This window comes from Rhinolophus ferrumequinum, chromosome X, assembly GCF_004115265.2.
Source record: "Rhinolophus ferrumequinum isolate MPI-CBG mRhiFer1 chromosome X, mRhiFer1_v1.p, whole genome shotgun sequence".
Lineage (NCBI taxonomy): Eukaryota > Metazoa > Chordata > Mammalia > Chiroptera > Rhinolophidae > Rhinolophus > Rhinolophus ferrumequinum.
In genome coordinates this window covers 20648942-20674190 of record NC_046284.1, presented here as the reverse complement: position 1 = coordinate 20674190, position 25249 = coordinate 20648942, and the positions used below count along the sequence as shown (strand labels likewise).

The window sequence follows — 25249 nt, the reverse complement described above, 5'->3', positions numbered from 1 at the left end:
ATCAGTGGAATCACCTTCCCGTTGTGTCAGGTGCATCCACTGGCATTCTTGTCACATTTGCCTTGTCATTTTTCTTTCTTCTTTTATTTTAATGATTTTACTGGGGAAGGGGAACAGGACTTTATTGGGGAACAGTGTGTACTTCCAGGATTTTTTTCCAAGTCAAGTTATTGTCCTTTCAATCTTAGTTGTGGAGGGTGCCGTTCAGCTTCAAGTTGTTGTCCTTTCAGTCTTAGTTGTGGAGACTGACTAAGTCCAGTTGCCCTTGCTAGTTGCCCTTGCTAGTTGCAGGGCAACTAGCTCAGCTCCAAGTCCAGCTCCCCTTGCTAGTTGCAGGGGGCACAGCCCACCATCCCTTGTGGGACTTGAGGAGTTGAACCGGCAACCTCTTGGTTGAGAGCCCACTGGCCCGTGTGGGAATCGAACCGGCAGCCTTCGGAGTTAGGAGCAGGGAGCTCCAACCGCCTGAGCCACCGGGCCGGCCCTTGTAATTTCTTTTTAACATACATGATTTTCAAAAGCAGTCTGTGGGTGCCTGTCTCTGGGAACTGTGAAGGCCACCTCTGGCTCCGCTGGTCAGGGGCTTCAGGTTGTTCTGAGTTAATCTACACCCCAGATTACTTCCTGGGTTTGGGGAGGGGGTGTTGCTCCTGGCTGAGCCCTCATGCGATCCTCAAAACTCTTCCACACTCACGTGTTCTCTGTTGGGTCCCCTAACTGGCCCACTGGGGGTCTGTGCCCAGGGCCCACCACGTATCGGGCACGGAGAGGAGCCCAGGAAAAATAGGTGTCACCGTTTGAAGGGCCAAGGGTCCTCACCTGCCCTGAGGCTCTGTGGGTGTCACCGAGAGCCAGGGTGTCCTGGAGGTCTTTCTTTCCTGGGAGCGAGGAGCCCGTGTAAATTTCAATGAGCCGCCGGGGGTGTGTGGCATGAATTGGTATGTGGGGGAGCAGGGGAAAGGTGGGGCTCATGGGAGAGACTCCTCATTTCTGAGGAACGGGGTGTTGTGGGTGGAAGAGCAGTAGCGGTGGTTGCAGATGGACTCTGTGGCGGCCAGAGAGAGGGAGGATTGTCATGGCAGCCCCCGAGGGAGGCTTCTGAGAAAGGGTTGGTGGCAGAGCAAGGGAAAAGCTGGACTGGGGTGGCCTTGGGGACTGCTCTGCAGCAGCGAGAGAGGGTCCCAGGCCCACCATGGTTCCAGGTGGCTGAGGTGGGACCGCCTGGAGATGGCAACAGTGACTGGTGTGTGGTCAGGGGTATCTGCCCTCGTGAGTCGGGCAGTGGGTCAGCAGCCAATCCAGTGCAGTGTGCTGGGGAGGGGGGCACGAGCCCTTAAAAGTTCTGGCAGATAGTTCCGCTGCTTTGGGGTCGTGGAGGCCTGCTGATTGTGGAGATAAGGCAGCTCAGTCACGGACCCTGGGGTGGCTCTCTGACCAGAGAAGGTGGGCCCTGGAGCTGTGTGGGTCCTGCCGGGGCCTCTGAAGGCTCATCACAGCATCCTGTTCCTGCCTGGGTGAGTGGGAAAGGCAGCACAGGGGCCAGAATGGGCCTCGCTGGAGGCTGTGGAAGTGGGTTCAGGGAACAGGGAGCTGGGTGGGGTGCAGTATGCACACTCGGAGGCAGCCTCAGACCCAGTATACGTGTGGGTGCCAAGAAGGCCCGAGAGGCAGCTGGACACGAGCCCGGAAGAGACAGACTGTGTCTGGGCCCAGATGCTGAGTGAGCCCTGAGCTCGGGGTTGTGGAAATGTGGGAGCAGAACAGGAGGCAGGAGGAGGAGACAGGCAGGCAGTGGGAGAGTCCCGGTTGAGACCAGAGGATGAGGCCGAAGGAGGCAGAGGGACAGCAGATGGCAGACTGCTCTTGATGGGTCTGGGGGAGCCCATACAAGGGTGGCTGGGTGCAGATGCGGCAGTGAGGTCTGAGGAGGTGGACGCTGATTCTGCTCTAAGGATGGGCAGAGCCCGGAGACAGCCAGAGAGAGCTGCACCTGGCCATCGCTGGGCAGTGTAGGGTGCGAGGGCTGGGGTCCTGAGGCTGCACCCAACGCCCAGAAGCCAGGAAAGGCCTGCTGCATCGGGCCAACCAAAAATAAGAGCCTCCTCGAGGGTTAAGGCTGCGGGGACAAGGCTAGGACAGTAGCACGCTATTCTGCTCAGAAACGTCAGCCTGTGTGTTGGTGAAACCTGTGCTGTGCTCAAGCAGAGTCCCATGGCCCTGCCGGGACTCTGGGTAGTAGAAACCTGGCCCCAGCACTCCCTGAGTGTCTGGTCACCCTGTTGGAGGGACTCAGTCTCTGCTCTCCATCCAGTTAATAGCTACAAAGTCCCCGTGAGTGACCATGCTCCCCTCGGGTTCTCTCCCTGCCCTGGTGCTGCCTGTGCATTCTGGTCCTCCTCCTGGGAGGAGGTGGGGAAAGCCTGCCGGCCCGTTCTGGGAATGCGGGATGATATGGGGTTGGGTCAAGAGGGAGCAGGCATTTATCTGGGGCAGCATCGATGTGCCCAGAAGCCCAGGAGGATCTGTGTCCAAGGAGAAGCCTCCAAGGTCAGAACCAAGAGCCAAGCTCGAGGGCAGTGTGGACAAGCCTGCAGGGGTGGGGGTGGGGGGTGGGAAGAGGGAAGGGGCAGGCAGTGCAACAAAAGCACCCTTGCGCTTTGCCCAAAGAGCATTGTCTCTGCTATTTCCCACTAGGCAGGCACTGGGAAACTGGCAGAACAGTCCTAGATGACCCGATCATTCACTAGAGATCTCAGCTCTCTCTCTGACCCAGCCTAATAGGGAAAGAACTGAGGCCTGGGATTGTTCCAGAACTAAGGGGATGGTGGTGGGCTACCTTGGTGAGCTTCTATCACAGGGGCGGGGCAAGGGCTGTAAGGCCAAGAGAGGTGTTCATCTGTGGAAGGGGCCCACTGGTGAAACCGAAATGTACGTGAGAATATCCATTTAAAGCAGAAAGTCCTGACCCACAGCCAAAAGTCACCATCAGGGCAGATTCAGGAGAGTTTCGTGTCTATTCGAACTGGCTGGATAAAAGGTGGGTGTCTGGCAGTGGAGCTGAGACAAATCCAGATGCAGAGATGAGCACTTGCTTGCCCCTGGTCTCCACCTCAATACTGGATCAAAGATGAGTCATAATTCTCTGCTTTCTGTACATCCTATTGATCTCGGTTAAGGCAGTACCTTCAAAGAATGGAAACACGGCTGGAAGCTTCTAGTTCGTGCTGCCGTTCTCATCTCAGAGCTGGAGAGCATTGCCGTCTACTCTGCTCTTGGCTTGACAGTAGGAAGTACTACCTTGCACTCTTGTCTAGAGTCGATATTAGAAAGCTGCCCTCTTCTCTGCTCCAGAATATTCAGTTGGTTGGCCTGCTGCCATCGAGGGTTTTGGGTCACATGTTACGTGATGGACGTTCCTGTCCTGTCTTGTTATCTTTGCTCCTCCCTTTTGCTCTCAGTCACTGTGGTGTCCAGGGGGCCTCCTGATCTGTGCTCTTTACAGGAGCTCTGTGGGTCCTGCCGGGGCCTCTGAAGGCTCATCACACCTGAGTGAAAACGTCTGCTGTCCTCTGCGTACGAGGCTGCGGTGGGATGGGGGGCCTGGGGAGTCACTGTGTCTCCCTTCATCAGCTACCCGTCCCCCTCCGCACTGAGGAGAGGCCCACGAGCACCACTGTCACACAGACATCAGGTAGCTCTGGGAGACATCCCTCCGCCCCCGGAGCTTATTTGTGCTCCTCTAAGAGGCTGGCCCCACCTCTCCCAGGTCATGATTTGTCTGCTCACCTGGGCTTCCCAAAGGGATTATAGTAGAAATTATTTTCTGCTCTTCAGTCCTCTGGTTGCTGGGATGGCCTCATCCTTCCTTTGGCTAACGCCTAATTCGCTAAACCAAACAGATGGGCCAGTTACTAAAGAACTGCTGTGGGTGCAATGCTTCTCTTCCCAACCCCCCGCCCCTACTCTTTGGGGAGCTTTCCCCAGTCCAGGGCACTTGGCTCTCTGCAGAGACACCAGGTGCTTGCTTACACTGTTGAGACTGGCCTGCTTTTCCGGCGGGGGAGCGTGTGGGGCAGCTGGGGACACGGAGTGCCTCCTGCTCCTGGAGTGTTGGCCTGGTCAAGTGACCCCACGTGGGTCTTTTTGAAGCAGTGTTTCTGATGTTGGGGTGGACGCATGCTGCTTTCCCAGGGGATAGAACTGAGTGTGAACAGAGTCTGAGAGGCTGTAACGCACCTTCCCCTACACACATCATGAGTGTGTCTTTCCTTGGGAATTTCTCCAGACAGGATCATGTCATCTGATCCTGTCTGTTTTAGTTCTTCCTTTCGGATCAGGATGGTGTTATTTTGGTGGGTGGTGGGCTCATTCCACTGGCTAAACCTCCAGTACGAGGTTTAAAAACCTCCAGTACGAGGTTTAAAAACCTCCAGTACGAGGTTGAATAGAAAAGCAAAAGTGGAAATCCTGCATCGTTCCCAGTATTAGGGAAAACATTCACTCTTTCATCACTAAGTATTTTGCACACTGTGAGTTTTTTGTAGACGCTGTTTATCATGTTGAGGAAATCCCCTTCTATTCCATATGTGTTGAAATCTTTTTTTATCATGAATGGTTGTTGGATTTGGTCAAGTCTGTTTCTTCCATCTACCTTATTGCAATGCGCATGTTTTCCCTCCTTGTTCTATTAATGTGGTGCATAACCATTGATTTTCAGATGTTCAACGAACTTTGCATTCCTGGGATAAACCCCAGCTTGTCATGGTCTGTATCTCTAGGGTGATTACACCGGGACTCACCTGCTCTTCCTACTTCCCATTCACAGAGGATGTTGTCCATGGGGCAGAATAAAAGAGAATCCCGGTGTTGGAGGTGTGGAGCCGCCAGCCTTTTCTAGGGCTGCAGCCCTGCTCAAAAAGCTATACCTTCCAAGCCAGGCCGACATCCTTCCAGGGACCTCACACAGGAACGCCTCAGTCCCCTGAAGCACACACAGGGCTGTCTCCAGCCCACCACCCTACAGCCACCATATGTGTGCCTTCACTGATGATGGGAGGAGCCAGGACAGTCCCGCCCACCGCCTCTTGGTGACCTCTGGAGCCCTTTCACTGCACCCCACTGGCTGGACCATGGTGGGAGTGGTCCCTGCACGACATGCACTAAGGAGCACAGAGCTTGCAGCCAGGATCGCAGCGCATACATCGGGGTTCACAGAGGCTGAGGGACAGAAGCAGGAGGCGCGGGCCTCGAGAGGCCGCTGTGACTGAAGGGCGTCAGCGAAGCAGTGGCTGCAAGAGAGGCAGGCCTCGTCCTTGTCTCCTGGGGGGAGTGCCCAGGCCATGGTGATAGCAGGATCATGCTCAGGCTTCTGACCTGGGCTGTGGCCTTCTTCTGGTGGAGGGAGGACTCCGAGGATGAGAGTGTTTGGGGCGGCGGAGGGGGGAGGGGGCACGAGGGGAGGAGAGTGGGTGACTGGCCACCAGGTACCCTCTCAGTCCCCTCATCCCTCATGCACGACCCTCCCCAGAGTGTTTCCCCAACCCCTGCCTGGAGCAGTGGAGGCAGCTCAATCTTTGTGCTTGGGGGAGGGTCCCCAAGTGTTTGAGTCCCTGAGAGCTGGACCTGCATCCACCCAAGCCCCAGACTCTCCCGTCCACACAAAGCGGTGAGGGTGGCGGCAGAGAAGGACCGTGGGGCCACTTCCCTCCCAGGCATTTCCCAGCACTCCTGTAGCAGATTCCTTTCCGTATTTCCAGTCGTGTGGGTCTCCCTGATTAGAGTGTGCCTTTGGTTTTGTCTCACAAATATCCTTGTGTTCTCCAGCCAAGCAGACAGTCATATCTCTGTCGCCCCTAGCAGGGCAAGGGCTACGTTTATTCTTTGTTTCTACTGGGATGATCATACGGATATTTCTCTTTGTATTAGTTTTCTATTGCATTTTTTTTTTTAATTTATTGGGGTGACAATTGTTAGTAGAATTACATAGATTTCAGTTGTGCAATTCTGTATCACATTATCCATAAATCACACTGTGTGTTCACCACCCAGAGTCAGCTCCCCTTCCATCACCGTACATTTGATCCCCCCCCCCCTCATCCCCCACCCCCCAACCCCCTTACGCTCTGGTAACCACCAAATTACGTTCCCCAGATTAATTTTCAAACCCCGTGGCCATCCTGTGGTCACCGACTGCCTATTGCATCTTAACAAATCATTTCAAATTTACCACATGAATTCATCACCTTACAGTTCTGTATGCCAGAAGTTTGGTATGGGTATCCCCAGAGCAGAATCATGGGATTGGCAGGCCACATTCCATTCTGGAGGTTTGCCCTTTCCTGGTCATTGGGGCTAGTGGCAGAATTCAGTTCTTTGTGGTTGTAGGACCCAGGTCCCATTTTCTTGCTGTCTGTAGACTGAGGGCCATTCCCAGCTACTAGGGGCCATCACATTTCTTGCTACTGACTCCTTCCTCCATCTTCAACGTCAACAGCGTGGGCTGAGTCTTTCTCACGTGGCATTTCTCTAGCCCACTCTTCTGCCTCTCTCTTCCACTTTTACGAAAAGGGTAAAGGGGGTCAAATATATGGCCATGGAAGGAAATTGACTTTGGGTGATGCATTATAGAATTCTATACTTGAAACATATAGAATTTTATAAACCAATATCACCTCAATTTAATTAAAAAAAAGATTTTGTGGGCAGTCATATAAATGTCGCCTCTAGAATGGCAGGGGCTATGTTTAATTTGCTCACCTTTGGATCCTCAAAAACTTCCCAGAGTCTTGCACTGAATGAATGACTCATTCATTTGAAGGCCTAATTTTGTTGGTGGGAATCTGCTAAAATATGAGATTTGGCTGGGATGAGGGGAGGGGTAGATCGCATCCCTGCTGTGAATCGCATTAATTCTAATGTGTGTCTAGTACTACTCTGTGCCAAGCCCTGGTCTCAGGGCCTTGAGGGCATTCATGGCACTTAATCCTCAAAAAAATCCCATGAGAGAAGTCATAGTATTTATTGTCAAGTCCATTTTACAGCCAGGTCAGGGAGACACCACCAGGGTCTCACTTAGACCATGAGTCAGCAGTCATATCCTGGTGGCTGTGCTCCCCTCCCTGAGACACTTCGTCCCAGGGTAGTAAATTCACAGTGTGCTCAGGGTGGCAGTTTTGAAGAGACTCCTCTTTAGTCAGCATTCTTCTCCCAGCAAGGACCCGGTCTTCCTAGTACTAGAGTGTCCCCGTAGCTTCTCTGCGAGTAGAGTTTGAACCCCTGCATGGGTGGCTGACTCTTAGCAAAGTTTGCCACAGAAGGCTGCTGCTTAGTCCTTTTCTCTCCCCCTTCCTTCCCAGAGGGCAGGGCACCAAGGATAGGAGGGTGGGCTACGAGCCTGCCCAGAAAGGGTGTGAAGGTGGCCTGGTGGAAGCCAGGGCCTGTGAGAGGCGTGAGTTAGTGTATAATACAGAGGCTGCCCAGCAGGTCAGAGTGTACACAGGAAGACTGTGCAAATAAGCAAATATGCTGAGGATCCTGGAAGGTCGGGTTCTCCAGGCCAGAGCGCTATAAACATGGAAAGGTGGAAAGAGGGCGATCTGGAGTGATCTCTGTGCTCTTGGACTGGTACTGAAGACACTGATGTAATCTCACAGTTTTCAACAGATATGGAAATAAGATCTTGGCTTCTAAACACTATATTCTCCAATAAGAAGGACCAGGAATCCTCGGAGAAATGGCTGAAAAATGGCATTTTTCATTTCCGACAAAACAAATCAAAGAACCACACATTAAACATGCCACAGAGGGGTTGTTTACACTGATAAAACCTATCTATTAGGAAGACATACAGTCAAACCTTTATGCATCTAACAACAGCAGTGAACACGGAGGGCAAGGAGAGACGGAATAAAGAGGCAGACCACCCCGATTGGTCCGCTGGAAGATTTAATAAGCAAGGGAACTTACATACAAGGCTTGTCTTGGATGGCTGCAAGAATCTTAGAGTTTATACAGAGGCCTGACCTGGGTTCAGTCACTATACCCTCCAGATGTTCTCAAGGCTTCGTCCTTGAACCAGCTCTGCTTATGGGAACGGTGGGCAGAACATACATTCCAAGGACAGCGATAGGGGTAAGGAGACCCTGATTGCCCGGGTCCAGCTCAAAGATCATATCCAACTGGCAGTCACATCCTCTCAATGACCTCCTCTAACAGATGCCTGTGGGGATTATGATGAGATGGTGGCAGCAAACCACCCAGCACAGTGCCTCAAGCTCCATAGGCTCTCATTACAAGTCAGTTCCCTTCGCTTCATTTTGAGGCAGACAGCTAAAGATAGGAATTGGGTCTCCTACACGTCAGACACACACGACCTGTGCAGAGTGACCGCCCAGAGACTTCCTCTCCCCGCCCAAACCTTTCCTTATCTACCATAACCATCAACCATTATGAGGAAGCTAAAGGATACAAAATACCTGACTGGATTAGACCGGTCACTCACGCCTGCACAGTAAGGGTTGCAGCGACCTTCATTCCACCTTAGCCTCATTATACTGTCATTATGATATTATACATATGCCCGAAAGTTCATTAACATCCTTATAACAGACTGAATTATGGGAAGAAACGTGCACAGTCTGAAAAGATGAGGTAATAGTCTCCTGTCAATCATAAGTGCCAATCGAGAGGCCCCACATCTAGAGAGGAGTAGCCCATTCTAGAAGAGAAGGAAATAAAACTGCCAAGTCCTCGCCAGTTGGGGCCCTAGAGCCACTCTTTTTCCGGCCTGCTTCTATCCCTTCGGAGTGTACTTTCGCTTCTAATAAACTGTTCTTTCACCACTGCCTTTTCGTGTTCACTCAATTTTTTGTTCGGGTTACCAAGAACCTGGACACCGCACCGAGGGGAGTCCATGCTCCGATGGCAGTCTCCTCTCCTCAGAGTGACAAGGATGCTCCAGATGTGACCTGAGGACAAATGTTGAATAGACATCATCACCTTGAATGCTCACAACTACGCTAAAGGCTCCTTACTGGAAGTGTATGTGGCTGGCCTGACCATGCAGTAGTCGGTGAAGGCATGGGTTGCCCTCCTCCCTAGCTGGGAAGGGTGGTCCTTCCTCGTCAGCCTGCCTTGGGGCTCTGGTCTGACCCTCTTCCATCTTGGTTGTGCCAGACCACATGAGCCCTGGAGTGGGTGTGACACAATCAGGGACTGAACAGGACCATCTGGAGGGAAAGCTCAGGGCACTGGCAGGGCCTGGGGTCCATTCCTTCCTGTGGTGGCAGATATTGGAAGGGTCCCTCTTGTCAGGGTGTTTTGACCCCTGGGGAGCTCTCGGCGACAGGTGAGGAGTGCACCCAGGTCCCTTACCCCAGGCTGTGCTCCTCCATGAGACCACAACCCTGTGTCCTCGGGCCACCTCCCTCCCGGGGCCTGTGGGCCTGCCTTCCTCTATCCTGGCTACTGCACTCCTGCCCAGATCTCCCTCACCCAGCCCTCTGCCCGACCACCACCCTCACCTCTGCAGCAGCCTCAGTCCCTGGCTTCGCTGGGGAGATGCTGGGAGTGAAGCCATGATGGGACAGTTGGGGTCTAAGGTGGGGGGAAGGAGAGCTTCCGTCCAGGTGGTTTACCTTCTCCAACTCTACACCCATCTGGTCAGCAGGGAGGTGATGGGGACCTTGCCACCTGCTGCTGCAGAGGGGCCTCCAGCTGACACAGAATGATCTGCACACAGTCTAGTTCACCTCACTTCCCCCAGCCCACCCTCGGGGTACAACTGAATTGAGCGCTTTCCAACACCATGCTCTAAAATGAAGACAAGACAGGCATGAGGTTATTCAAAGATTATGAGTGGACAATTGCCACCTCGTGGGCCAGGCTCATGCTGCTGCCTTCTCCTCATGGGGGCAGTGGTCCAGGTCAAGGCAGGTCTCACGCATCTCCTGAACGGGTCCTACCCACTGAAAGCCCTCTGAGGGTGCTCCCCTCCCCCAGCCCCTGGCCACCAGAGGGGTGATCTCACCACTGGCCCGTGTCCCCTCCAAGGCTATTGCACCACACCAGAAACAGGAGGCCTCCAGTTTTATTTGACTTTATTGAACTCAAGGACTTTTCTTTTTTAACTTAGAGAGACAACAAAACTTGATAACACCAGAAACAAGAACATCTTTCTGACCAGATTGTGCTGACCAGTAGTTAACACACGCAGAAAAGTGAAAGTCAACTTATTTGAGTCGGTGTCTCTGATTTTGTAGAAGTTCCGCTGCCTGGAAAACAGACTTGCAAATAAATAAAGTGCATTGAGAGCCCATCCGGTGGCCAGGGCCCAGTGGGGGGTGAGGGGAGGTGGGAAAGCAGAAGCAGCTCACTAGTCAAGGCCAGAACGGTACAAAAAGCAGTGGCAGGAACAGAGGCTGAGGACCAGTCCCTGGCCCGTCCCCCAGCCATTCCCTTGGAGCAGACACAGCCACAGCCAGCTCCACCCAGAGCCACTTCCAGTGCCCCTCTGTATGGGGTGGAGCTTCTCTGCAGGGGAGCAGGTCCCTGAGGCCAAGGGCCCCTGAGGCTTACACACATTTCTGCCTGTGGGACCCGGACAATCAGTGAGGAGCCTCCCTCCAGCCCATCTCAGGCCTCCCTCCTCCCTGCCTGGCCCAGGAAGAGGCTGGAGCTGGGGATCCAGTCCCCCAGAGGGTGTATCAGCCCCCAGGAGCACCCTCGTCCTCCTCCCCTTTCGTGCAGCCTGTGCTGCTCTCCTTGCTCCGAGGCTGTCCCCAGAGATTTCTGGACGGAGCTGGCATGCTGGCAGGCTACCAGAAGTAGTCCAGGGTGGACAGGGTTGGAGTGGAGGTGGGACCACCAGGACTGGGGGCGCCCGGGAGACTTGGCACAAGGAAGGAAGCCATCAGGCCCTGTCTGTGGGCAACTGCAGGGGGCACGTGGTGGCCTCGGTCCAGTCTCAGTTCCCAGGGTGAGGCAGGTGATCTTCACCTTGGACCTGGGCTCCAGCTGGGCAGCTGAGGAGCGCTGATGCTGTGAGACTGGGCCACTCTGTGCCTGGTGCTGACCAGACTACTGCGGTTTTCAGTCCCAGGAACTCTGAGTACTTGGGCCGGGAGCAACCAGTGTCAGAGCAGACGGTGGTGAGGGCCAGGGTCTCCGCTGGCTCCCCTCTGGGCTGCTCCTGGCATCCTGGTATGCTGGTTGGTGTGCCGGTCAGCGGCACACTCTGGGCCTCGAGGACCAATCCAAGCCCATCTAGAGGACAGTCTCCCATGTGATCGTGGGCATGGGGGCCGGAGCCTGGGGGCAGAGAGATGGGGTCATACATAGTTCCCAGTCCCATCCCACCCCAGGTTTATCGCTTCACCCTCCTGCTTACATCATGTCCCCAGGAGCCACCTCCCACCACCCAAACTGAGAAGCTTGCACCCAATCGCTGAGGAGCCCTTGGTCAAGCCTGGGATAGGGTTGGGTGGGGTGGGGTGGGGTGGGGAGATCTGGCGCTGTGGGTGAGGACCTCAGCTCCCCAGGGGGTTCTGGGGCTCATCTCTCCGTACCCATCTCGGCTCAGCCTGTCTTCAGGGTCTTCCCTGTGACTTCCCATACCACTCAAAGGAAAGCTAGTTCCTCACATTCCCTACCCTGAGAGCCCTCTCACCTGAGAGCCTTGCGCTCCCTTCCCCCATCTCACTGTGCTGTCTTGGAGAAGACTGGGGGGGCAGGCAGGGGAGTGCAGGCCTTAGGGGTAGATTTAGCTCCACTACTCCTTATCTGTGTGACAGGGGCAAATCTGTCTCCACCTCCGAGCCCCAGTTTCCCATCAGTAGGTGGGGAGAATGGAAGTCCCTCATGGTGTTGCTAGCAGATTTCAGTGCCCACGTGACATGGTCCTGTCCTTCCTCATGCCAGAACCGGACGACTGGGTGTCTACCTGGAAGGCTCTTCATCTCCTCCTTGGTCAGGTCCCTCACTCAGCTGCTCACAGGCAGCTAGCTGGGCAGATTTGGCTCCCGATGAGGCTAGAGAAGGGGTGAGTCGCAAACACCAGGTGGTGACCTACAAACACCAGGTCCTGAAAGAAAGAGAGAAATGGAGACTGAAGAGTTGCCTCTCTACCGAAAGAGGTCCCCAGTTCCCCAAGTGCTGCCTCCTCTACAAGCCCCTTCTTCATCTGCTCTCCCTACCCCAGCCTGAGAGCTGTCCTCTGCTCAAGGAAATCCCTGTTTTCCCAGATCCTTTGGGTCCACAGGGTCTGCTGGAGGCCCTCTGTGCTGGAAGATGGCATTCTGTGGCCCTGGGAGGGCTGGGGGGGAGCATGGCTGAGATGGCATAAGAGCAAGACTGTGCGGGGAGGACTAGGGAGGAAGGTGTCTTTCCCACTCTTCCCTGTCTCCAAATGCAGAGATTGGGAGGATGCCCTCGGGGAGGCAGGAGCAGGCAGAGAGCAGCCCCCCTGACCCAGAAGCAGGGTGCAGGGTGCTGCAGAGAGCCCGGGGCCTGAGAGCTGAGAAGGGGCAGACTTGGGGTTTGGCCAAGAACACAACCATCCTTCCTGACTGCCTACCCAGGCGGTGGTGAAGGGTGGCAGCATCTTATCTCCTCTAGGGCCCTCCCAGGGGCCACCCCAGCCCATTCTCCTCCATTTCTTCTGGCTCAGGTGATGGCACAAGGGCCTCTGGAAAAAGGGGGATGGGAGACGGGGCGGGGGGGGGCGGGGGGCTGGGCTGTGGGAGGGAGGGGACGCCTGGGTCTCCGTCAGAATGGGCCGAACCTCTGAGATGCTCAATGCAGAAGCCACCGCCGCCCCTCACCCCCATCTTGGGCTCCGCAGCTCTCCGGGATGGTTTCCTCAGGTCCCTTTCATATTTCTCCCGAACCCCCAAGGGGTCCGGACGTCTATATGTCGGCAACCGCCTCCCTCCAGGCTACCAACGTCGGGCCGCGTACCTTTTCAGTCAGGGCCAGTCAAAGCAAGTCCCGGCAGCACAATTTCTTCTTTCCGGTTTCCCTCTTCGGCCCATGTGAGGCAACAGGTCAGCCGCACTCAGATAATTTTCTCGAGCCCGAGGGAAAGGGCCCGTTTTGTGAGTTTCTGTGCAATCCGGCGCCGGCCGCGACGTGTGTGGGCGGGTCACGGCTGGGTCCGGGGCTCGCTGGCCTCGGGGCTCGGTGGCCGGCGCCCTCCCGCGAAGGTCTAGGGTCCGGGCGCCTGGGCCGTCCCGCCTCTCACCCCGGCCGCGTCTGGGTGACCCGGGCGGCCCCGCCGTCCTCCATGCCGGCGGCCCTGCTCGTCGCGGGCGTGCGGCCGCGGGACGCTCCGGACCGGCCGCGGTGGCCACCGGCGCTCACTCGATCCGCACCTGCAGGCGGACGTTGAGCATCACGGAGGCCACGACGTAGAAGTAGGGGAAGTTCATGCGCAGCCGCCAGGCCAGGTCGAAGAAGGTGAGCAGCGTGCGCGTGAGCCCCTTGCAGAAGGTGCCGTAAGAAGTGCGGGCCGCGGCCGAGCGCGACAGCCTCACTGCCAGGCCCGACAGGGCCGCCGCCGCCGCGGCCGCCGACAAAGCCGCCGACGCCGCCATGGGCCGGGCTGACGCAGGCCCTGTTGACCCGCAGGAGCGAGATCAAGCGGACAGGTGGACGCGAGGTCTGGAGTGACCTGCCGGCCGGGGCGCCGTCCTGCCCCGCCCAGCCCTCAGTCTCCTCCCTGAGTGGGCTCAGGCCGCTACCACTGCAGCAGCCACTGCGCCTCCTCCGCTGCCGAACAGCTCCGCCCCCTCGCGGGTTTCCCCAGCGGCAGCAGCCGGCGTCTGCGCCTGTACCGTAGTCACGCCCCTTGGCCTGAGCCACAGTGCTGCCACCGCCGGCATAGCCCTGCCGTCAACACTGCTCAGTTGGCAAGCCCAGGCTCCCAAGAACAGAGCGGGAGTGTCTGAGACCATTGGAAGGCGGTGCTCCTCAGGGATTGTTTTTGTGGAAAGCTGTAGAGCAGAGCGGAGGGCCAAAAGTGTAGACCAGTATATTGATTCTGTACAGAAGGCCCACCCAGAACGCTCTGCCCATTCACAGCATCCTCCACTTTCTCCCCTTAAAATCCTGCCAGCCAACCCATTGTACCTTTCTTTAATTCGTGTGTCTCTTGTACCAATGCACTGTGGAGTTCAATCAAACCCATATGAACATTTTTGTTCCTTTCTGGTATATTTGCCGGTCATGTGTATTTCTTTATTCGTGAATTACCCCGTTGCCCTTACCTTTCACCGCATGGTGGTTTCTAAGCATTCCTCTTAGTCTATCTTTGCCCTGGATACTCAAAAGATCTTCTCAGGTTTTCATTTGCCCTTGTTGATGGCCTTTTTCTTGTTGGTGGGGTCAAAAGCCCTTTCGTAGTTTCTTCTGATCCTTATTCTAAACCAAATCCAGCCCAAACTGTTTTCAAGACTATTGAAATGCTCACGTTTCCTTAGTCATGACTTCCAAAAATCTGTCTGCAAGAAGTAGATTCACGACCACCTCACGCCAGTTTTCAAGAGGAAGGTTGACCTAAGTATTAAGACCCTCTCAAAATGCCTGTTCACTGCCACATGTGAACATCCTTATGGCATCCATGCAACGGTTTAAGGAACTCAGCAGATTCATATACACTGATTGAGCAATTGTCATACCTACGAGTACACAGTCAAGGAAAAAAAAGCGAGTTTCAGAGACACTAGATTATTGTGTGGCATCACGATTTTATCAACAACAATCATACATGGGTATGAATGCATAAAAAATACTAGGACAGATACACCAAGTTACTCAACATTGTTTACCTCTGGTTAAGACAGTAGGAATGACAACTTAACACTTTAAACTCCATATGCGTTCATATCCACATGTATATAAATATTACTCGTGTAATACAATGAAAACAATTATTATTTGAAAAAGTGGTCGCAGAAATATAGACTTAAGCCACATAGAAACTCCTTTATTCCAAACTGGATCCAGCCTCATTCATTTGCAGCCTCCAAACATTTCTGAAACCTTTCCTTGGCCTCATCTCATTTATTTTTAACGTTTTATTTTGAAATAATTGTAGTATAATACCAAAACCAGGAAATTGACATTGGTACATTACTGTTAACTAGACCACAGGGCTAATTCAGCATTCACCATTGTTCTAACCTGCGTTAATTTGTGTGTGTGTGTGTGTGTGTGTGTGTGTGTGTGTGTGTATGTATAGCTCTAGCAATTTTTTCCCATGTCAGAATTCGTGTAACCACCACCACAATCAAGATTCAAAATATTCCATCTCCACAAAAGAACTACTTTGGGCTACCTCTTTGTTCTCACTCAGCCACCCTGTACGTATTTTGTTAGAGTTATACCTATTTCATTTTCTTTGGAGTGGCTGTACATGGTACTGTGTGTTTAATTTTGGTTTTCACATGTTTGTTGTTAGTATACAGATCTACAATTGATTTTTTAATTAAAGTTTTTATTTTGAGATAATTGTAGATTTAGGTGTGGTTGTAAGAAAAAATACACAGAGATCCAGTGTATTTTTACCCAGTTTCCCATAGTGGTAGCATCTTTCAAAATTACAGTACAATATCAAAATCAGGGTATTGATATAATCCGTGTTGTTCAGATTTCCTCAATTTATTTGTTTTTGTGTATGTGTGTGTGTGTGTGTGTGTGTATTTAGCTCTACCTAATTTTATCACATGCATAGGTTCATGCATCCACCACCACGTTCAAGATATAGACTAGTTCCATCACCGTAAGGATCCCTCATGTTGCCCTTTTTTGACCACATCCATTTCTATCAGGTTCTCCTTTAACACCTGGCAACCACTAATAATCTGTTGTCTATTTCTATAATTTTCTCTTTTCAAGAATATTACAGAAATGGAATCATACAGTCTGTAGCCTTTTTTTCACTAAGCATCATTTTCTGGAGAGTCATCCAAGAGGTTGGGAATGTGAAGTATTCATAGTTCATTTCTTTTTATTGCTGAGTAGTATTCCTTGGCATGGTTGTATCATAGTTTGTGTACCATTCATCCATGAAGGATATCAGGGTTGTTTCAAGTTTTTGGCTATTAGGAATATAGCTGCTGTGAATATTGATTTATAGGTTATTGTGTGAACAAAAATTTCCATTTATCTAGGATAAATGCTTAAGAGTGCAATTGTTGGGTTGTATGGTAAGTGCATGTTTCGCTTTTTAAGACTTTGCCAAACCATTTTCCAAAGTGGCTGTAACATTTTACATTCCCATCAGCAATTTATGAATATATCCAGTTTCTCTGCATCCTCATCAGCATTTGGTGTTATCACTGTTTTTTATTTTAGCCATTCTGACAAGTATGTAGTGAAATATCATTGTGGTTTTAATTTGTATTTCCCTAATGGTAATGATGGGGGAGATCTTTTTATGTGCTTAATTTCTATCACTATATCCTCTTCAGTGAACTGTCTTTTGTCATTTTCTAAATGAAGTGTTTATTATTAAAGTTTTGTGAGTTCTTTATACACCCTAGATATGAAACCTTTGTCAGATATTAGTTTGCAAATATATTCCTTGCAATCTGTAGCTTGTCTTTTCAGACTTTCTCAGAGCAAAGTTTTTAAATTTTGATGGAGTCCTATTTATTTACTGACCATGGTTTTGGTATCATATGTAAGAACTTTTTACCAAGCCTTAGATTTTCTCCTTGTTGTCTTTTAAAAAATTTAAAGGTTGATTTCACATTTAAGTCTGTGGTTCATTTTGAGTTAATTTCTGTGTAAGATTTGGAGGTTTAAGTCCAGGTTCAATTTTTGACTGTGAATGTCCAGTTGCTAGAACATGATTTGTTGAAAAGGTTAGCCTTCCTCCATTGAATTTCTTTTTCATCTTCGTCATATTTGAGCATATTTCTGTGGGTCTATTTTGGTATCCTCTATTCTTTTATTGATCTATGTGTCTATCCTTTCTCTAATACCACACTCTTGATTAATGTAGCTATATAGTATGTTTTAATATTGGGTGGAGTGATTCCTCCCACTGTTTGTTTTTCAACACGTCTTTAGCTATTCCAGAATAAGTTTGTCTATGGGTACAAAATCCTTGCTAGAAATAGTGTTAAATTTACAGACCACTTTGGGGGAGAATTGACATAATTTATATGGTTAGTTTTCCAATCCATAAACATAGTATGTCAATTTATTTATTTATTTATTTATTTATTTATTTATTTATTTATATCTTTGATTTTTTTCATCAAAATTTGTAATTTTCTGCAGATTATGCATGTGTTTAATAAATGTTTTCCTAAGTATTAATTTTCTTTAAAGCAATTATAAATGATATTGTGTTTGTAATTTGAGTTTCCACATACTTATTGTTACTATGTAGAAATTATATAAATTAATTAGAAGTGTGTTATTTTCCACATTTGGAGATTTTGTTATCTTTCTGTTATTAATTTCTAGTTTGATCCCATTGTGGTCTGAAATCAAACTCTGTATGCTTTCAAATATATATATATATATATATATATATATATATATATATATATATACACATATATATTTTAAAATTAGTTTCAGGTGTGCAAAACAATGTAGTAGTTAGACATTTACACACCTCACAAAGTGATAACCTCCCTCTCCCAATCTACTAACCCTCTGACATTGTATATAGCTGTTACAATTCCACTGATTCTATTCCCTATGCTGTACTCTACATCCTGTGACTATATATATATATATATATATATATATATATATATATATATATAAAATTATAGTTGACTTTCAGCTTTCAATTCTTTTATACAGTTTTATGACTTTAAGAAGAACATTCCTCTGGAGTGATTCCAGAGGAAGGCGATGTGTGTGATGAAAGAACTGGATCCATGCCTTGTGATGAATGATTGAAACTGAAACATTTGCAGTTTAGAAAACAAAGACTTATAAAGGAGGTATGCGAGGTCCTTCAAATACTTGAAGGTGTACTGTTTTCGAGAGGGATTATACTACTACAGTACTATCCCATGGTTTAGAATTTAGACTAGTCGGCTGAAACTGTCCTTGGTCAACATAAGGAATGGACAACCTTGAGAAGCAATGAGGCTTCTGTCATTTTAAGTGTCCTAGCACCACTTGGAAATTAATTGTCGGTCAGGGATACTGTTAAATTAAGTCTTCATCATTAAAGAAAATGATGGGGCCATTAAACTAGAAGGCCTGAAAGAGCCTTTACAATCCCAGGCTCTTTTGCTTCCAAGTTCATTAATATTTAGGCTCATTATAAAATTAAGTAATTTTATTTTGTAATTTGTTTGGAAAACATGTTTTTGTATAAGAGGCATAAAACTATGCTTAAAATGAGTAAATCTTTAAAATCACATAAAAATTTGAAGTGAGGTTCTGGTAGGCAGCATAGAGATGGATGATATTTTTTAAAAATCTACTCTGCCATTTTCTGTCTTTTGTTATTCTTACACTTTTACATTTAAAGTATTTAGTAATATGTTAGTGCACAAGTCAGCCATTTTATTGTTTTCTGTTTGTTCATTTTGTTTCTCATTACTCTGTTTTCCTTTTCTTCCTTCCAATGGGATACTTGAGCATTTTTAGAAATTCCATTTTTACTTATTTATATTTTTAAATATAGCTCTTTGTATAGCTTTTTAACATTTTATTTTATTCTATAGTTTTATTATTTATTTTATACTTTTTCAAATGCAATATACATGTGTACATGTCAGTTTAGTGGTATCAGGACTTAAACCACTTCAAGTGAAGTAGAGAAACTTTACTTCCATTTAAGTCCCTTTGTCCTCCTCCCTTTTAAATATAATTAGCTTAAGTATTTCCTTTATGTACATTGACCCCACATCAGATGATGTAATCGTTTTTGCTTTAACCATAGAACATGATCTTAAAAACTCATGAGAAGATGATTATTCTATTATATTTACCCTGACTTTTATTCACTCCATTCAGTCTGTCTTCCTTCCTGAAGTCTCATCCTCCTTGTGTTATAATTTCCTTTCTGGTTAGAGAATTTCCTTTAGCCATTCTTTAAGGTTAGGTCTGCTGGCAACCAATTCTCTTAGATTTCCTTCATCTGAGAATGTTTTTGTTTAAATTCCTCATTTAGTTTATTACAGCAGTCATGTTCATGGTTGTAGTGTCACACTGAATTTTAAACTTTCCCCCCCAGTAATCTTCTTTCTTCTTGCTGCACATCAAACCTAACCTCATCTAGCAGTCAGCTTGATGCTTTTTGTCTCACACTGACGAATAAGTTCACTCTGGCATTCATCGTTATGCTTGTTGTGTTAAACTGAAACATAATCTTATTCTAGCAGCCATCTAATTGCTTGTGTTGCCCAGTGAACCTTCACCTCATTCCAGCGGTCATCTTCATGCTTGTTGTCTCACACTGAACCATAACCTTTCCCAGTGACAATTTCCTGCTTTTGTCTCACACTGGACAAGTGTGCTTCTTTGTGCTTGTGGTTTCAAAGTTAATCTTAACTTTACTCCAGTGGTCATTTTTATGTGTGTTGTTTCATGCTGAACCTAAAATTATTCCATCAGTCAGATTTATATGTTTGTTATCAAACACTGAACCCTAACTTTATTCCAAGTGTCATCTATGCTTGTTGTCTTACTCTGAACCTTAATATAATTCATGTTCGTCATTTAAAAAAGTAAATGCGAGGAGGTGTTAGAAGAGGGTAAACGGGGTCAAATATATGGTGATGGAAGGAGAACTGACTCTGGATGGTGAGCACACAATGTGATATATAGATGATGTATTATAGAAATGTACACTTGAAACCTATCTAATTTTACTAACCAATGTCACCCCAATAAATTTAATAAAAATGAGTAAATAAAAAAGTAAATGTGACTGTTTCTGTTTGGTGATTACTATTTTAAATAAAATTATCTGTCCAATTGCTATAGTAAAAACAAATCATTTTCCCATTCTCTTTTTTAGGAAAAAAATGCAGCACAAATCAACTCAGTAGAGAGCAATAAAAATAGAATTACATTTAAAACGTAAATTAGAAAACACAAGTACTTATTTTAGATTAGTATGATATATAATTTTTGGTAACAAAAGCCAACAAGAATGAAATATAGACATTTGTATCTTATCATGTTTGCCTGCATTATAAAGACAACAAAAATCAAGTTAAACTTTTACAGGAGATGAATATAAACATATAAATCGGAAAAAGTGTCCCTTGTTTATTTTCACCCCAAAGTGTCTTCTATATTCAGTAACAAAAGCTTTACTTTTCAAAAGTATATGATAGCTCTCTGTACAAATTTCTCACTTTAACAAAAAATTCACTTTTCACTTTATAATACATAAGTTAGGTATTAATGATGCATTTTTAAATGGAACAATTTAATGTCAAAACCTGTGTTAGTTTACTGTAACTAGAGAAGACTTAAACCTAGCACTGTCTCTCTTACTGCAGCATACACACTGTATTGCCTGTATGTTAGTCAGTACTGCCGTAGTATTGATGTTAAGTGGCATTCCTCATTCCTCCGAGTTTTCTTCTTCCATCTTGGAAACACCAGGCACATCAGAGGAAAGTCCATTCAGTTCTTTTCTGTAAACGGTCTTCGTGAAAGGATTTCTCTATGTTTATGAGATTCGATTTGATTACACCTTCTGATTCTGCAGATTCATCTGTCTATCCAGTCGCTGCTACCTGAACAGTTTGTATTGGTGGCAACTGAATAACGGATGGCTGTGGTGTCTCAATTACTCCCTGGATATGTACAGTTTGGCCTGAGGGCAACTGCGCTAGAGTTACAGCTCGGGAGCCCGTTCTGGTACCTGATCTAGCTGCAGAAACCTGAGCTAAAGCAGAGATTGAATTTTGATCAGTCTGAGTCTGCATATGAGCAGATTTACTCTGTCACAGAATGTTACACAGAATGTGCTCCACCCTGCTGGGATTCAATTGTTTCCATGGTCATTTGTTTTACTATTTTTTTTCCTGCCACATTTGTTCATTATTAAGACATTTGTAATCAATGCTTCGTTCCTTCTCCATTTCCTTCCTCATTTACCCGCCGTGATGTGATTTTCTGTAGCAGACCACCTCACTGATGACAGAGGGGAGAGGGTGCTGACTTGGGAGCAGCACCGCTGCCCAAGAACCCTGCCCAGGCGGCCCCACATGGCCCCCAGTCAGCTTTGACAAAGCCATGCTTCTCCACCTAGCTAGGACCTGTAGTAGTAATTTTTTATGCTGTTGTCACACATTGGACATTAACAATATTTGAGTCTTCATCTTAATGTTTTTTTGTCTCTTTCTTAGATAGGACAAGTGGCTCAAGGTCTGGGCGGTTTTTACTAAATGCTATTCTTGATAAATGCTCAAATGTAGCACACTGTTTTGCAGACCAGCTGCAACCAAATGAGCTTGATTGGAATTGCAACCGGATAAATTTAACCAACTGCAAAGAAGAAATCAATATGTAATTAACTAAATAGTGTACATAAGCAATGGCTGAGCCTCCATTTCGGGAGACAGAGCTTTGGATGTGTGAATCCCGTCCCCTTTACTTGTTGCAAGTAAATAAAACTATCTAACGGCAACCATGTCTTGTTCCTGAATAGAACACCTCAAGCGGTGAACCCCTTGAGTTTGGTAACATCCTGACCAGTAACAGTTCCAGGTTTTATCATTCTTGTCTCACAATAAACCTTAAACATACTCCACTGAACATCTCATACTTATCTCACTTTTAAACTAATCCCAAGGTCAGCTTCATGCTGCATCTTACAGTGAAACTTACCCTTTTCCAGGCTGGTGAACTTCGAATCCTAATGGTCATGTGTAGATGCAACTGGATGCCCAGCACTCTCCCAGACCAGGGGAGAATGAGCCATTTTCTTGAGGGCAAATCAACTTCTCCATACTAAAGATATTAGGCAGCTACATGCTGTAGCGACATGCACCTTTACTAGGACTTGTACTAACAGGCTTTCTGGCATCACATGGAAGTGAGTTTTCAGTCCCACTTTTAACAATATGGGTGACCCCTCCCCTTGTGTATGGGGTACTGGTAGAGCTATATTAATCCAAGAGCTTGATGATGCTCTTAATTTCGGGGGACTTTAAAGAGATGAATCAGAATGTAGGGGTGTGGGAAAGTTAAGATAATGCCCTCTCAGGGGAAACCAGACTCCAGAGCTTGGAGATTCTATTGTTCAGAACTTTGCATCAAGGAGGTCTACATGGAACGTGAAGATGGCTGAGGTATATCGAGAGAGCTTCCGGCTTTGAATTGATCACTCTCAGGCAACATGTTGTGGACACAGCACAGAAAGATTTATTCAACTTCTATAGTTCTTCAACAGCTGAAGCAGTTGAAGGATAAGGCCGATGTTGCATTTAGACGGGTGGTTCTGAGTTAGTGTAGGGATAACAAGAATAATTCCATTTTAAAGCCAGACTCCATCCTGTCTATAAGGTCAGGAATGCAAAGGGAAAAGCCCGAGACACTGATTAACCAGCCGCTGCCCATGTCCTGAATGTACATAACTAAGAAGGGAAGAAAAACACAATGCAATCAGCAGACCTTGTAAAATAACCAGCATGTTCCGTTCTCATGAAGTTAATCATTGTTTGTAAGAAAAAGCAGAGATTGTAAAACTCCTGTGTAAGTTTGCTTTTACAGAACTTGAAAGATAACCCTATCATGAGACAAGATTGAACAGACATCTGCTGACCATGAGATGGAGACATTGTTTGCTGACCAAAGCGATAAGGATCGTGGGACAGTCCATCAGCTTCCCCTCCCTAACCCCCTCTCCCTCCCCATATAACTCACAAAAGCCCCCTCACACAATCCTATCCGGGAACCAGCCAGCTCCTTCCTTCTTGCTGGTTCCGTGGTGCACTAGCTATCTCTCCATAAAGCTTTGCTCGCTGAACTTCATATCGGGTACAGTGCTCATTTCTGTGACATTGGGACCCAAGAGCCTGGCATTAGTTGGCTCTGGCAACACTTTCTCTATTTCCCACTTTTGACTTCACTAGAAGCATAAAATCCGAGCCAGTTTATGTAGGAGTCAGAGCAACGGCTTTGGTAAGACTGCAAGAAAAAGTATTTTGTTTTGGAAGGAAGAATGAAGTGAGTAGTTTAAGGGATATTAAGAATCTGGCATGAAGTACAGAGTATTATTCATCCTGGTCTTTCTTCCCTTCACACATAGCACTTCAAAACGCAGACCACACTGAAAGGTGAAGACAGTGGTAGGAGTATCCAGGAGAGGGAGGATCATGGCTGGAATCCGTCATTGTCTGTTGCAAGGAATTCTGAGTGCAGCAGTAGGAGGCTGCATACAGTCAACACGGACTACTCGTATTATTTATTTCAAATAAAAACCTAGAATTCTTCAGTGACTCAGTAGTTACATATCTTTTGAATGTAAACTGGTTCTCTAATATATGAATCAGGTTTCCAGGTAATTCTTGGAGATAGCATTTTGTTTTTGAAAATCCGTGCCGGGGATTGGGATGGGTTTCATGCATTCAAAAGAAATATATATATATATATATATATATATATATATATATATATATATATATTTTATTATCTTTGGACCCTTAAAAATGTGAACTTCAGCCTTGCTAGGTGTCTGAGAAGTCCTGTCTGACAATGCAAGCTAGAAAAGCCTGGATAGAGACAAACCTATACATCTCTCTGGTGAGAAAAGAATCTACCACCACCCCTAATCCCAGTAGTTAAAATTCCAGAAAGGATGGGCTGAATAAACAGATTACTAAGGAAAGACTAAAGGATGAGCTGCTTTCCCATACATTCTGTATCTGCCACAGAGGACAAGAAAAGAAGCAGGGGCTGGCCAAGTCCTAAGTGTGGGTTTTGGTTCTTTATAAGAATGTTCAGTCCATATGACTACTCGTAGACTAGAAATGAGAGAGGGTTTCAAGAAGAAAAGATCATGCAGTCTCTTGGAGGTGCTCAGAATGTTTCTCTTCAGAATGTCATGGTGACTGCCGGGGCAAGAGGGCAGAGTCTCTCCGCCCCCACCTGATGGTGAGCTACTTGGGGGCTGATTCATCTGTATGTTCCCCAATTACCTTGACTTTAGCCTAGACAACCTCAGCATGCTATGAAACAATTCCTGTTGATTCAAGAGGACCACTGCTGCAAAAACCTCAAAGTGTCCACTGCAGGATTTATGTGCTTTCAGGACAGACCAATATGGAATGCCAAGGGACAGCTTTCTCAGCCCGGTGTGGAAAGGCTAGGTCTCTCCTAGGTCCTTCAGTCTCCTGCTTTTACTGCCAGCCTTGATAGCTGAGCAGCTATTAACAGTTGCTATAAGTCATACATAAAATGGGTCCCCCAAAAAACTTCAAAAGGGAATGGAGACTACAAGAACGCAGGCATTCAGAATGGGGAGCAAGGCAATTTACTCAGTGTCACTGCCACTTTACAAGCACCAAGGACACTCATAAAGACATTAAAGTAATTGTGAGGGCCAAGACTGTATTCTAAATTTGTGCCTTACAAAGAGAATCCTATTTTCTAGGGTCTTTAGGATACTTACTGAATTTTATCAAATATAAGTCTTAAAAATACCTGAATGAACTTTAAAAGCAGAAATAGAATGAACCTCATTTTCTAATCACAAGGCAGCAAAAACAAAAATTAAGAGGAAAATGGCAATATTATACAGCTCTTGTATCAAAGACCAAGTATTAATGAAAGCTGCAATTACAATTTTGAAATTATCAATGACACTGTGATGGTTAATTTTACATACCAACTTGATTGGGCTAAGAGAAGCCCAGATCGCTGGTGAAATATTACTGGGTATATCTGTGACGGTGTTCCCAGAAGAGATTAGCATTTGATTCAGTAGACTGAGTACAGAGACACACCCTCACCAACGTGGGTGGGCATCATCCAAGCCATGAGGGCCTGAATAGAGCAAAAAGGCACAGAAAGGACGAATTCCCTCTCTCTTGTTGTGCTGGGACCTTCATCTTTTCTTGCCCTTAGGCACCTGAGCTCCTGGTTCTCTGGCTTTTGGACTTTGGGACTTACAACTGCAGCCACCCGGGTCTCAGGCCTTCGGCCTTGGCCTGGGAGTTACACCATCAGCTCCCCTGGTTCTCAGGTCTTCAGAATCAGACTGAAGTATACCATTGGCTTTCCTTTTTCTCCAGCTTGCAGACCAGACTGTAGA

At 47.5% G+C, this 25249-nt stretch overlaps 1 protein-coding gene and 1 pseudogene across 1 annotated transcript; both read right to left on the bottom strand.

Annotated features, from left to right (window-relative positions):
- Positions 1–10080: 10080 nt before the first annotated feature.
- LOC117022001 (small integral membrane protein 10-like protein 2A) lies at positions 10081–13776 on the bottom strand. Its single transcript, XM_033105569.1, has 3 exons — positions 12955–13776; positions 11939–12079; positions 10081–11307 (listed from the first exon to the last, which is right to left on the bottom strand). Exon 1 carries the CDS (start codon positions 13587–13589, stop codon positions 13353–13355), a length of 237 nt encoding a protein of 78 aa, XP_032961460.1. The 5' UTR covers positions 13590–13776; the 3' UTR covers positions 10081–11307; positions 11939–12079; positions 12955–13352.
- Positions 13777–20445: 6669 nt separating this feature from the next.
- Positions 20446–20997, bottom strand: LOC117015758 (cAMP-responsive element modulator-like; annotated as a pseudogene).
- Between the last annotated feature and the right edge of the window lie 4252 nt (positions 20998–25249).